Below are 14,461 nucleotides of genomic sequence, written 5' to 3'. Positions count from 1 at the left end.
GGGGGTGTAATATCATCATATGACATGTAAAGGTACACAAGAAGGAAGCATAAGTGAATAAGTGTTGGGAGTGAGAGAGACTGAGATAAAGATGTGTTTCAGATGCAGCATAAAATGTGAGCTCTGGTTGAAACAGCGTGTCAAAGCAATTTGCAGAAGGCAGGTGTCTGATCAGCACAGCAACACTGGTGCCTCTCGTTTGCTTTGCATCGAAACTAAACTCTGAGGGTAAATCCAGGCAGCTGGTGTTTGTGAAGTAAACAGCTCACCTGGCAGTGTTTAAGTTGTTCTTTGCATCGGTGACAGACTCTGCATCCAGGTCCATTCCTGAGCTCTCCTCCAGGGTGGGGACAGAGTCCAGTGAATTCTGGAGGAAAAAAGACAAGACGGCAAGATGTTTTGTTTAACTTAAACAGGAATAAGCAGAGCAAGAGACAGGAATGGGCAAGAACACAAACTGAGTTACACACTGGAGTCTAACAGAAATAAGTAAAACACTGTAATGCTTCACTTCCTCAGTTAATGAGACAACACAGAGATGTAGCACTCCAACAGATCAAATGTTCACAAAATACCCAGAATACAGTGAGATAATCATAAATGCAGTAAATAAAGCTCTTTCACCTTAAATAGTTAATAATTTAAGGCTCCTTAATGCCAAAATTAGAGGTTAAAAATGCCTCTGCTCATCTTCAACAACTCTGTAAATCTTGAAAAAGTTACTGGACTTCTTGAAGTTTGTGAGGCTTTTCAGTCCTGAAAACAAAAGGTGGAGAGTCCCACGTATTTAACATGGGGGTTGTTCTCTTTGGAGGTGGTTTGGAGAGTCGTTGGCCCAGTATTAATCATGCGCTTTAATCACGTCATGTGCATTATCACGAGCCAAGGTGGGAAAAAAGGTGTGGCTTAATACCATCAGGGAAGTTAAGGGTGAAACTACTGTGAAACCTTGCCCCACCCCATCATGTGACCTACTGACTCACATCTGAGGTAAGTTGTGAGTGAGATTTGAAAAACCTGGGAAGGGTTCTCAAAACTCTATTGTAGGCAGGTTGGCTTTTGGCTCAGCTAAACGTGTTTTTTAGGGTTTTCCACTAGCTGGTAATAACGGGTACCACTTCTTTAGTACCTACTCAGCTGGGCTTCCGAGCAGTCTGAGGCGATCCGAAAATGTGACATTAACAGACCGCATGCCACCGACTGGCTAGTCAGTGGCATCACTCGATGAGTCATGAGAGTGACATGTATTTTTGTGTCAGATACAAAAGATGTCACAGGACGTTGCTATAACAACCTCATGCACATAAGTTGGTAATCAATTGTAATGGAAAATGACTGAAACCAAGTAGAGTCAAGTCAAGCTGAGTAGGCGCTACAGGAAAAGGAAGACAAAGCTACCATTTCTGTTCATAGATTTTTTTCATTTACTCCTCTTTCAAGCCATCTGTCTTTTCAGTCCAGAATGTGAACATTGGCATCGTTGAAAGAGAGTTTGGGAGTTTTGGATGAGAATGAAATGTCTTCACAAGCTTAAAGACGTCCAGATGCCTTCTGTTTCCCCCCTCAAGTTCCTAAGACTAGCATCACCTGAATGACCTATACAGACAACTCTGTAAGAACACAAAAGTCCTCATCATAAATGAGAAGACATTTCACAGTGTGTATATTATGTGGACATACACATATTGAACTCATTGTTAATAGCACATGGCACAACTATACAACTTTTTAAACATAAAACCAGTGTAAATACATGCATGTCTGTGATGATGTAGTACAGTGGAGCAGCTGTCATTCTTTGACTCTTGGCTGATCTATTTAAGGACTTGGATCAAGATTATTGTTTCTGTGACAGCTTCTCCTCCAGCCGTGGGTCTCATCTCCCTGCCTACCATGTTGACTCCTCCTCACCCCTCCATCTGGAAGCTAACATGGTTCTTGGGATAAAAGCCAGTAAGGCTGAACGGGGGGCACTAGTAACAGGGTTTTGATTTCCAATGAGACAGCTTCAATAAAAATGTATGTGATGTGCACAGGAATACAAAGAATATGTGCCGTGCATGTCTGCCTAAAACTAAATATTGAAAATAAAGAGAAACATTACTACCCTTCAGAATGTGTTAAACAGATAATGCATCTCAAAGCATCATCATCTGGATAATAATTTTATCAGTTCTTATCTATTCTTACCAAAATGTAAAGAAAGCAAGGTCAAGAATTTCCAAAGCCCTTGAAAGTAGCTCCTTGTTTTTTAATATAGCATCCTGGTATATGATAGGTATAAAAAGTGGCAAATGCGGTCGCCAAACCTTGAGAAAGAAGCTACTCAGCACTTTTTCCAAGTACAAAATGACCTTATTAACATTTAGTTATGACTAAATGTGTCTGCGTGTTTGTATTTGTTAAACAACCCTCTTGTTTCTCGCTTTCCCAGTAAATTTCCAGCTATTGTAGCAATCAGAGCAGAACAAAGATGGGCCTATGCTGATAATATCAAACACATTTTGCCTTGGAATGAAGCGACACACTGAGATGGGAAGGAGGTTAGCTATGGGAATGCTCTGAGCCCACACAGCAGCTTGCTACGATTTTCTTTTGTGTCTTATCATCTGATGTCACTTTCTGTTTGAACACAGGGGAGCTGCTGTTCTGCCAATGTTACAGTAACAGGCAGCGTGAGCAACTAAAACAAAGATTCCCTTTCTGGTTATCACGTCATGACATCCCCCCACTGACCTGCGCTTCTCGCTGATTTTGTTGGATGTGCTGCTCAGGCTGTGTGAGTGGGGTACCCCCTTCTGTGTCGCAGGCACTGTCTTCAGGGTCAGTTTGTTGCTCCTCGTCTCCATCACAGCCCTGGTCTGCAGGCTCACTGGGACTCTCCCTAACATATCACAATGGAAAGATTAATAAAGCAATGAAAGTACCGTTATTTAAATATAAATTCATAACTTGTATCCAGGGGAATGCTATGCAAAGTAGCGTAATGCTAAAGTAACCTACAGTACAACTGCTCTAAACGTGTTTATCTGTAACGCGAACCATCTGGCTGGCTTTGTGCCTTTGTACATCAGATTTGCTATCTTGGAAATGCTTCTTTAGAGTCATCTGATGCCACTTTAAAACACTGAGCAATCGTGTTTGTACCAACAGGTGCAACTACAAAGTGCAACAGACATTTAATTCATGCGTGCATAGAAACTTTGTGGTTTCGGGTCTGCCTGTGTTGCACTCTCACCCCTGGCTGTCGTAGCTGCTGAGGTCTTGGTCGATGGAGTTTTTCAGATCAAAGAAGTGCTGCTCCACTGCAGCCCTGATGGTCCGCTGAATAATACTGGGAAACAAAGCAGAAATACAAGTTAAAATGATGTTTAACACTAACCACTGTCCAAAGAGCTCAGACTACCTTTAAAGAGGATAAGCCGAGTTTCCAAGATTTACATAACTAATTTGCATCAGATCCAGTGACCATGTTTTTTTCCTGTTCATTCAGTGCAGCAACTCCACAGAAAAACAAAAATAGATAACCTGAAAATAACATTATCCACCTGAAGTATCCACATAAAACGAGCCACAGCAATAATCCAAACACCCAAGATGCTGGGCATGTTTCTCTGACTTATATCGAGTAGAGAAAAAGTCTGTGACGTCAACAACTGTTTTGATAACCAAAACGAAAATACTTCAGCCATGTTGCAAATAGTCAAAGCTGGAGACCGATAAGTTCCATCTGTCGTCCACCTGCCAGAATCATGCGCACTATTTGGGCTTGTGTATGTATTTATTTCTGAACTGCAGTAGGACACGATATATCAAAAACCTAAAAAGATAAAAACTGATTTGCCGATTGTAACAACTACCCAACACTACAGCACTACCATTACTATTTTTTTAATCCTTCAGTTAAACGTGTTTTTTTTTTTTAAGTGATTAGTATACATGCTTTAAAAACGCTCACATAATGCCTAAAACTGTTGCCATCAACATGACATCCTTAGTTCAGTTATACTGACGAGGTTAGAGGGCTGTTTTTCCAGATTTAATTAAGATGTTTGTTTTTAGCACTACCTCTGTGTCTGGAACCTCTGCTGATCAATTAACAGATAAATGGCATTTATATGTTCATCTTTGTTGAAAGACAAGAAAATATATAGTAATTAGGTACATATAAGAGACATTTATTGAAGGTTAAGAGTGAATAATATTCATCATTTTCACTCAGTGCTTTCTTTCCCCTTCTGAGCTATTTAACAAGTCCTTATTAAGCCAATGGTGCGGCCCTGGTCTAAAAGGATTAATATGGAGTCAGGGAGAAGAAAAGAGGGGATGTTAGAGCCTATAAAAGGTAACATCGGCAGTCACACGCTGACCTTTTCTGCACCGACATGCAACGCCTGATCCACCGGCTCTACTGAGATTCCATCTATCTGGCTTCAATTACTGGACCATGTTTGTTTGATCATAATGTATTCCTCCCTCATTTACTCTGGCTTCATGCAGTCTGTGAGTTTTGTCACTGTTCCAGCTTAGACGGCGGCAGAGCCTAAGTTGAATGGGAAAAGACCCAACTCCCCCATACCAACTGTTCACTCACTTCATCTGCTTTCATCACGTGTTATTCCAACTTTTCCTCTATTTTTCTATCATATAACTTCTACTCCTTAAGCTGATCCTCAAAGTAAATGTCCAGACAGTGACACCAAGTTGTCCAAGGTACTGTAGATACGCATGAATTTAACACATCGAGTACTTGATGCTGGAAAAATAGCTGTAAGGGATTTTCTGCTATGTCCATTTAAGGCAGAAACTCATAAAGCTACTGAGCTGAGATAAATGAAATGTAGGTGTCAATATATGAACACATACACTCAAACTTCGCCACCACCTCCAGGAAGCTCTACAATAATAACTACACTGCACATCACACACAAACAGCCACTTCCAGAAATAAACACATAAGCAGTAAAAGATGATGCACTTGCACTCTTTCCTACTTACATACACACAGAAAGAAGCACTTACACTCACACAGCGTCCAAATTTTTACCTCCCAACAGGGAAACTCGGTGGGACCTGCAGGGTCCCTCTTTTTAAATTTAAGGGAAACTTTTTTATTGGCATGTGCGTTATAAAAATAGATTAAACTGCTTTTTTAAAATCTGCACAGCAAAAAACTGTCTCCCCATCTCCATCATCATGTGTTTCTTCTTCTTTTTTTAAAACCATCTTTACTATTTTCTGTCAAATTGGTGGGCAGCTGAAGATGTGACAATTTAAACTCCTTTGACTGCTGGTGGTGAATTCCAGCTTATGTTTAATTCCTCATTGTTTAAGTCTAATAAGTAAACCCACATTAAAGCGCTATACAAAGAGAAATAATTGTATTCTGCGTCCATGCTGAGCAGCGTCGAAGAGAAGGCCTGACTGTCATGTGATTGCAGTTCGTGTCCTTGAGACCGTCAAAGTGCCACGCCATGCAAAATGCTTTACTTTAGCTTCCTAATCAAAACACAAGGCCAGCTCTCCTCCTTCCTGCTCGTCTCTTCCTCTAAACCTTGTACAGTTTTTAAAACTCACTTGTCTCAGCAGAGGCTGCACATCAATCTCGATTTCTATTATTTTATTCGCCTCTTGAGAAAATGCTATTTGACTGCCTCATCACGCTTAACATATAATATGGCTCTGTCTTTCTCTTATTGATTATTTGCAGTTTCATTAATATTATATTCTAACATGAAATGCCTTTGCAGGATATAATATTAAGAATTATTGAGTACATATTTTATTACAGCTTATGATGTTTATGATAAGTTGTTGTGATGTAATGCATATGTGAGCGTCAGTTTATGTCTAAGTATGCCATTGTGAGTGTGTGTGTGAATATGTGGAGACTTACTCAGCAGAGTCAGCAGGCAGGATGGATATAGGGGAAAGGTGGGAGCTGTAGAGCCAGAGAGAGGAAAAGGACAACAAGGTTAGAACATCACGCACTCCTCGACTCCTGTCCCGCACTGACCTTGGAGGAGGTGGGTGTCGAGCCGCAAGAGTCAAAACAGGGAAGAAGAATGTTAGCAATGCTGTTAACAATGAGTATGTCTGTGTATTCTATACATGCATTGGTGAGACAGAGCAGGGATCAAGCACTGAGGTAGTAGAGGTGAAATCAATGAAAAACATGTAAAAATTAGCACAGTGATGTCTGAGATGCCCTGAAATGACAATTTCAGCAAATGTATCACGCGCACAGTTTTAGTCAGTGGCGCCACTCTGAGTGGGCAGATTGTTATTTAGGCTACAGAGCTCTGCTTGACCCTGCTGATCAGATAGATGGCTGTGTATGTAATGTCATACTTGTTCTTCCATAAGCAGGGAAGTGTGTGTGTGTGTGCATGTGTACACGGCACGAAACAAGAAGTTGGCTGTGATGTGTCCCATCACTTGATTTACAAACACACCCACTGACAGGCACGCCAGGATTTATATAACACTCCCACCCACACACACACACACACACACCCACACACACACACCCCTATCTAAGACGTGTCAGTGCTCTTGGACTTAATGCGAACGACCTTCTGCTGTGTGTGTGTGTGTGTGTGTGTGTCAGTCAAGGGGGCAAACTCAACTCATTAGAAAAACAACAGCTGACGTTATGGAAGCCTTTCATGTGTATGTGTGTGCTGGGTCTGTCTCTCACACACACACACAAACACACATGCACTTTTAACGCTACAAGAAGTGCTCAGGTTGATCGATAATGACTGAATTATTAATGGCAGATAGGATAATGCCTTCTCTTTATTCTTCTCCTTCTTGCTACTTTCCCTCTCTTTTCTTTCTCTGGGGTGTTTGTCTTCCATTAGCTATGTTTTAAATCAAATCTGCTTCTGTTTATCACTCTATTGTTTCTTTTCATTCATGCTCACTCAACCCCAAAAAGCCTTTTTAGTTTCATTACTGCATTTCTTGAGCTCTCCTTTCTCTTCCGCTTTGCTTCTTTTTTTTCCATCTTACTGACTATGAAGGCAGCAAACATCCGACATTCCCTTCCTGAGAATGTAGCCTTGATCATGAGTGAGTGTGAAGGCAGGACAGACAAAAAGGAAGGCGCTTGTATTGCAGAGACCTAACAATGAGTCAACCAGAACACACACACACAGCTTTGCTTCAAGTAGTTGGATTAGAGCAGCTCCTAAAGCCTCAACGGCAGACACAGATAAGCCCTTAATAACATTTTAAGGAATCACACCTTTTACGGCTATTTGTTGGCATTAATACTCTAAACCCTTTGTTAGTGATCAAAGTATAAATAGTTCAACTTTCATTTAGTCTCTACATATATGATGACCACTAAACTTTGTATTATTCAAACAGATTATGACTGATTTTTTTGATTTTACTAACTGCATTATTATCTACGTCTTAAAGGTACAGAGACGAGCACGTCAGAGTAAAAGGGATGCTTGCCAGAATCACTCAGATCACATCAGGTTAATCTGCTGCCTCCTCCCTGGATCCCTCTGCTAGAAAAATCTCTCCTGCAGCAGGGTCAGTGGACACAGTCCAACTTACACACCACCACAATTAAGACTCTTGTGTAAACTTTGTAGTCTTGGATATAGTAATCATCACAACTCAGCTCTTAACTTGATATAAATCAATATCAATAAATGAATATAAATATAAAACTATCATGTACGTTTGGCCATTTTTCTTGAGTTGTATTACATGGGTTTCCGTTTGTGAAGAGCAATATTTATACATTCATAACATATTTACTGCTGATTTACCACCAAAGGATTATCTCAGTCAGCACTGCCATGGTCTAAACACGACTGTTATTTCCATCTGTGTTGAAAGCTATCCTTCCATTTGCTGCTGTGCATGCTGCTGAGGTAATTCAATCATTATTCAACAAAGCTGTTTTAAAAAAAAAAAAAATCTCCTATTGGCTTTCAGTAATGGAGAAAAACTTGTAAGATTTAATATTATCTCGCAATCACACATGTTATACTTGCAGCACGGGACGTGACCTTCAGGCATTAGGAGATAAAATCATTGAGAAATGTGGATGAAATGTTCAGAATTTACTCGACTCTATTTTGAGTTTGTGCAATTATCTGAAATCTAAAACATTATAGTACCCTGTGTGTATCACAAATTTAGGACACCAGTATCAGTTTCGCACAGATAAGAGCATGAACTGCAGAGGTGAACCACTGTGCTGTGTATTAGCGCCATCAAGTCAGCTGACTGGTGACTAAACAGCTAAAAGATTGTGGGCTACTGCAAAGTAGAGCAGAGGGACTTTGTATTATCAGTGATGACACTAAAGAATAAAATAACTAATCAATTACCCACTTGTATTATTTTCAATGGTTCTTCTGATGCAAAGGCAAGAATATACGAGTGTGTGTGCGCGTAAGGTAAGTTAGAGGTGAGATATGATTTTAAAGATGTGCTGTTGTCAGCAAACCTGACTCGGCTCTGCTCTGGCTGGGAGGTAATAGTGATTGCAGCAGCCCCCGCACACACACACACACACACACACACACACATACATATATATTTATATATATATATATAAACCAGCATGTTCAACAAAACATAGCACACTGCTTTAGCTCGTTACCCACTTCGGACATAAATACACCTTGCCTGCATAAGCCTTTCCTTCCTTAGCACAACCTGAAACACACACTCACTTGCCCACTCTTCTTCATAAGCATCATCTTACATCTCATAAACAGCTCTCCTGGCTGTGTCTGAAACTGTAAACATTTATAGTCCTTTGTGGAAGCGCCAAAAATCCGTCACAGATGTTTGTATTCAAACAGATTACAACCTAAACACAGACCAGGTCAAAGATGTAACATCTGTTTGTTTCACTGCCTCCATGATGCTCATTTGTTTGCTTCCATCATTTGCTTTGCACAACTCAGATTCATTCATTTTCTCTTAATTGTCCCGCAGCAGTTTGGCCATCAGAGAATATTGATTTGATTTTGGTTAAGTTGGCCCAACAAATCCTCCTCATTCCACCATTAATTCATCATTTGTCTTGCAGAGTCACGAGGAACTGATGCAACATTGTCAAGAGCTTGCACATTTACAGATACCCTCACTGTTTTGATTATTTTACATCTAACTATGCATTATATTTTTTTTTACATATTGATGGTTTAATTCACATTCTTTTCCATGTCAGAAAAAGCCAAAAATGAATCAATGATTATTTTCTTGCTAAATAGATTTGCTTGTAAAATGTGAGGTAACAGCATTAAAAAGAAAAGAAAAAGCTCAAGGTCACATCTTCTAATTGCTAATCATTAGCTGAACAGCATCAAAATCCTTACATCTGAGCAGAAGGAAACAGGGGTTTGGCATTTGGCACATCAGGACTTGTTTTACTTTAATCAGTTAGCAAAATTTCTGTCGATAAACTTCCACACGCCTAATTACTCCCTACTAACTTGCCTTTTCTTTCCTTCTATGGTGCAAAAAGTGCTGACACACTGTCTTCATGCACTCTTATGTCATTTATATTCAGATTACATAACTTAAAAAAATCTGCTGTCAAGTATATACTTCCTCTGGACTCCTATACAGCTCCTCTTTCTTCTCTCTGGTAAATAAAGACTGAGCAGCAAGCACAAATTATCTTCCTTCCCCTCCAGTTTTCCATGTACAATGATGTTTTAAATTCCTAACATTTCCACCAATTCATACCTAAATCAAAACTTCAACTACTCTTCCAGCTGCTTCTTACAGTCATTTTCCCTCAAACAATCCACAATGATCCACTTTTCCCCACCTCTTCTCTTTATTCACTTCATCAATCATCCAACCACATATTTGCTTTCTCCTTCATCCATCTATTCATCCATGAAATCTTTCATTCCAGTCAGACTACAGGAGTTACATAACCCCTGATGTTTACCTCTGCAGCAGAATGTCACAGGCCATTCTCATTTTCCCAGCTGTGTTTCCTCTCACTGTGATCTACTCTTTTTGTTTAGCTTTGGGGTTTTTATGCCACTGGATCAAGCCTGTAGGCGGTGCAGTTTCTGTCAGTTTCTCTGTTGAGTATCTTCTTTCTCGTCTTTCCACTGTACTCAGCAAGCCAACCTGTAGGTTATTGAAGTCCAGTGTGAGCAGCGAGCTTGAATTTTAGCCAAACTCTGCACGATCTCTGTGTTAACCAATTGACACATCTCCTGTAGCAGCAGTATCCAGCTGTTAAGCTTGTTCTTCCTGAACTCTCAGTTTTTCCTTCCTTCTTCGAGTATCTGGCAGGTCTGTAGATCAACCTTGTATTCAGAGGTTATCCCAATTGAGCACTTTGAGGTGTCAGCGTCAGTACAAGCAGGTCTAGCAACAGAGCCACGGTGTCAGCAGCGTGCATGCTGTAGCGTCCTCTAAAACGGTGTGTGTCTTGAATTTATGAACAAGTGTGGATGTGTGAGTGAGTGAGGTTGCCTCACTCTGCACTCTGCCTCCAAAAGTGCTGCAGTAAATATCCAGAGCTCTGCTCAAATATATGAGCTTCTGATGTAACCAGGCAACAACCCCAGGAGGACCAATGGGATGGGAGGGGCTGAATTTGGGAGCCAATTGTAAAGAGGGAAGAGGGAGGGAAAGCTATGTGGGCCAATCTTAAGGCAGAAACTGGGAAGAGGGTTGATTTTTTTTGTCCACTCAGTGCCGACTATGAACTCAGCAGTTTACAGTCAGCCCAGTGGGCTGTGTAATGGCGCGCACGCACAGACAAGATGCACACAAACTAACAGATGCCTGTGTCTTTTAAAACACCCTGTATGAGCTTTTTCCAAAAGAGAAGAATTAAAACATTTAGAAAATATAGACTAAAAAGGCACAGAAGCAGTGTAAGAAAGAAAAAGGGTGTGAAGGAACAAAGAGGCTAAAACATTTATACCAGTCAAAGAAGGAAGAGTTAAAAAGGAACAAAAGGGAGAACAAGTATGAAACAAATGGACTAAAGGTGAAGACTCCTATCAGTGTGCTGATTCATCGACTACAAATATCCCTGATAATCATGACTCGGACAAAGCAAGTAAAACTGAACGGGAACTGCCTCGATCAGAAATCCTAAAGAAACTTCTGTGGGTTCCCTCAAAAGAGAAGTAATAAAGACAAAAATATCCACTCGCCGATCAGCCAACGTAAACTGACAAAATCAAAAATCTAAGAATTTTCCTGGACGGCTTTATCGGTTTTAGTTTTCTTTCTTTTAGTCTATTTTTTAGTTCAGTTAACTAAAATGTGTTTTTCCCTTATTTTATTAATATTTTTGTCATCTATAATTACCATGGTTGTATATATTAAGTTATTAACCTTTTTTAAAAGATGTATATTGAAGTTTTAGAGAGCTTTAGAGTCTTGTAGTAAGAGTGGAGAAGGAAAACAATAGACTAAAACCATTATAGCCCCTGAGATTTAGAGGCACAGTGCTCACTAAGCATGGCCTCAGCAGAAAGACAAAAATCATGAATCATCCTGAGCAAACATTTAAATAATGAAACCACATTACAGCTACTGGGTAAAAGGCAATACTAAATACTAAATACAAGACTAGGTACATATTTTACAAAAAAGAAAACCAAATACTGATTTTGTCTGTTTAAGCAAAACGTACCTACAAAAGTAACTACACTTAAAAAATAAGCATTTTCCATTTGGGAGCTTCAGTGTGACTATGAACACAGTGTGTTTATATCAGACAGTGTGCCTCTGTTCTTCTGTTCTGGACAAACTGTAAGGTGAAGCTTCTGGAAGTTTCCATAAAGAACAGTGAAAGTTAAAAGTTGATGATTTTACAGTTGCCCAAGCAAAATTTAACCCTCACATACAACAACTAGGAGAAGCTTGGTCCAAATTCTTGTTTTCTGTATGATTTTTTAAAAGGAAGAAACTTTTAACAGTTTCAACATATTAGATCTGTATTGACACTTTGCTTATAATTCAACTGATCCTTCAGTTAGTTAGCACAACTTCAATGATTACAGTTTGGATAAATTCTTTAAAAACTTCACTTTAAACTTGACGACTGGGTATTATTATATATAACTCTAACCGCCGTCAATTTGAAGACCATGGACTTGCAGATTATTGACAGACTACAAAAATTAAAAAAAAACTATTTTTTTCAAGACGGAATAAATGCAACTTCTGCAAGTGGTCAACTACTGAATATATATATGAAATGTCCTTTTTCATGACCATCATAGATAAGAAATGTGCAATACACCAAATCCGCTCAGTGGTGTACAAATCCTGCTAGTTCCAAACTTCCTAAAGGATCCAACTTTAGATTCTGTTATTTCCATGTGGGATACACCTGTCTACACACAACGTTCCAGGAATTTCTCAAGGAAAGAAACAGACGAGGAGAATGTGTAAATGTTATGAAGCGTTCTTCATGAATCATTAACACTACTTTGACTTTCAGCCTGCCTGGTATTACCGCTGACTTTGGTGATGCCTAAACTAAAACTTTATCTTCTATTTATAACATACAGACACAACAGGGGCAGCATGTTGACAAAGAGGCTTCAGAGCCAATCAGAATAACTGTTTTATCTATTGTGATTTAGAAACGTGAGCACTCTTGAAAGATAGAACAGCTGTCCCCGAACTATGGATGAGCACTGATAGCACATGTCAATGAGTGGTACAATCTGGGTCAGCTGGTATATCATTTTACACACTGTGCCCGAAGCTAGTGCCAAGGCCACAGTCTAGAAATAAAGGGCGAAAGGACCAGGAGACCTGTTTGAACATTATTAATGGGTTCAGTGGGTTGTACTGACAACAATTCACCAAGCCATAAGAAACCAGTCCCATCAACTTAATGCAGTAATATAGAAACATATAATTAAAGCCAGAAACACACTGCTGCTGAATGGCATGTGTCAAAACAGCAGCTTCTAATGTTTTCTATGTATAATTAGAAACCCTGCTGTGACTAGTCGCACAATGATGTGCGCGACATTTCACACTAGGGCTGCCACGATTAGTCGACTAGTCACGATTACGTCGACTATCAAAATCGTCGACGACTGATTTAATAGTCGACGAGTCGTTTGAAGCTTTGTAAGATCCCAAAACACGCAGGAATAAGTAGTAGGATTTAAGAGTGTAATAACGGACTGAAACAGAAGATGGCAGCACTGCATGTACAAGGATGCCAGCTGCCGTTAAACTCCGAAGAAGTAGTATCTCTGTCCCAGAATTCATAGCGCAGCCCAGCTCAGTTTCCAACAATGGCGGCAGCTAGTTAGTTTTAATATTACTCTTATTATTCTTTCTGGGTCACAAAATAAACGTTTAGGCGAGAATGTAACTGTGTAAACCTCAAATATCTGCTCAGTTTATCAAGACACCACATATTTTCAAAAGCGCTCCGACGTTTTCGGAGACGTCTGTTACCCACTAGCTCGATAGCTAGCCGGGGGCGAGGCTCACTAGAGCCCGTGAGAACACCGGACTCCCAGCAAATCGTTTTCAAACCCACCGCCGTCTTTCGCTACTCAGGTTAAACATACATAAGTCACTTAGATAACTTAAAAATGTTATTGTTTGGCTTTTTTTTAGTATTTTATTTGTTCCTGAGTAAATCGGTTTGGCTGAGATTAAAGTTATAGTTTTTACAGCAGACAGCTGATTATCAGAAGTGTGAGATGCTCGAGAATATACTCCGGTGTCCTGTTATATTTTAGATAGCAAGGAGTTTATTAAACTTCACCGAAGCAATCTGCAAATTTCATTAAAATTCAATAAACTATCATCTTGTCTTTATTTTTAGTTAGCACATACCTTAAACACTTAAAGCTGTAAGCTAATGATAGTTATATAAGAGCAGATGCTGCTGGTGCAATAAGCTGTACGTTTTACGTCTAATGGATGCATGATCTGATTAGTCGACTAATCGCAAAAATAATCGGTGACTAGTCGACTATCAAAATAATCGTTTGTGGCAGCCCTATTTCACACTACTGCAATAACCCTTCACCTACACTTATAAACTTGGTAAGGTGTGGCTCTGCAGACTGGCTCTACAACTAAGAAATCAAAGTTTAAATGGTGGATCCACTAGGGATTTACAGCCATGTATGTTATTTTGTTGTCCCTCACAGACAGGTTGTTTAACGTGGTCCGAGTCACACTTGGCCGTTGTTTGTGTCACTTGATGCACATCATATGCCATGTTGCAGTGCTGCTGTGGCTGTGTGTTTTCTCCTTTAGGTGTTTGATAGGGGAGTCAAGCTGAAGGCTTGTGTTATCGTTTCCAGCTCACTCTAATCTCTGTTCCGTGAGTGTCACAGTGAAATAGATGCATGGAGACTGGAGTTGACAACAGCTTTCTGTCATTAAATTAACTGCAATGACAGTTTTGTTTAGCTCTATTTGATTGTGTTGTAGATTTTTTTTTATGTCT

General features: G+C 39.8%; 1 protein-coding gene across 4 annotated transcripts in view; it reads right to left on the bottom strand.

The window, feature by feature from the left end:
• Positions 1-14,461, bottom strand: part of fam13b (family with sequence similarity 13 member B) — a 67,698-nt gene that overhangs the window by 11,601 nt on the left and 41,636 nt on the right. For 3 of the 4 annotated variants that reach the window (XM_084907603.1, XM_084907625.1, XM_084907615.1), the window contains exons 8-11: positions 5,897-5,941; positions 3,239-3,334; positions 2,737-2,884; positions 270-367 (exon numbers count right to left, since the gene is read on the bottom strand). In XM_084907603.1, the coding sequence (XP_084763729.1) occupies positions 270-367; positions 2,737-2,884; positions 3,239-3,334; positions 5,897-5,941 (387 nt within the window). The remainder of the gene's footprint in view (positions 1-269; positions 368-2,736; positions 2,885-3,238; positions 3,335-5,896; positions 5,942-14,461) is intronic. The other variant, XM_084907609.1, reaches the window with a different exon arrangement.

The sequence above is a fragment of the Perissodus microlepis genome, chromosome 2, assembly GCF_051167445.1.
Source record: "Perissodus microlepis isolate ML-2025 ecotype Zambia chromosome 2, ASM5116744v1, whole genome shotgun sequence".
Taxonomy (NCBI): domain Eukaryota; kingdom Metazoa; phylum Chordata; class Actinopteri; order Cichliformes; family Cichlidae; genus Perissodus; species Perissodus microlepis.
The sequence above is the reverse complement of the archived record's forward strand: the minus strand, read 5'-3'. Positions and strand labels throughout refer to the sequence as shown.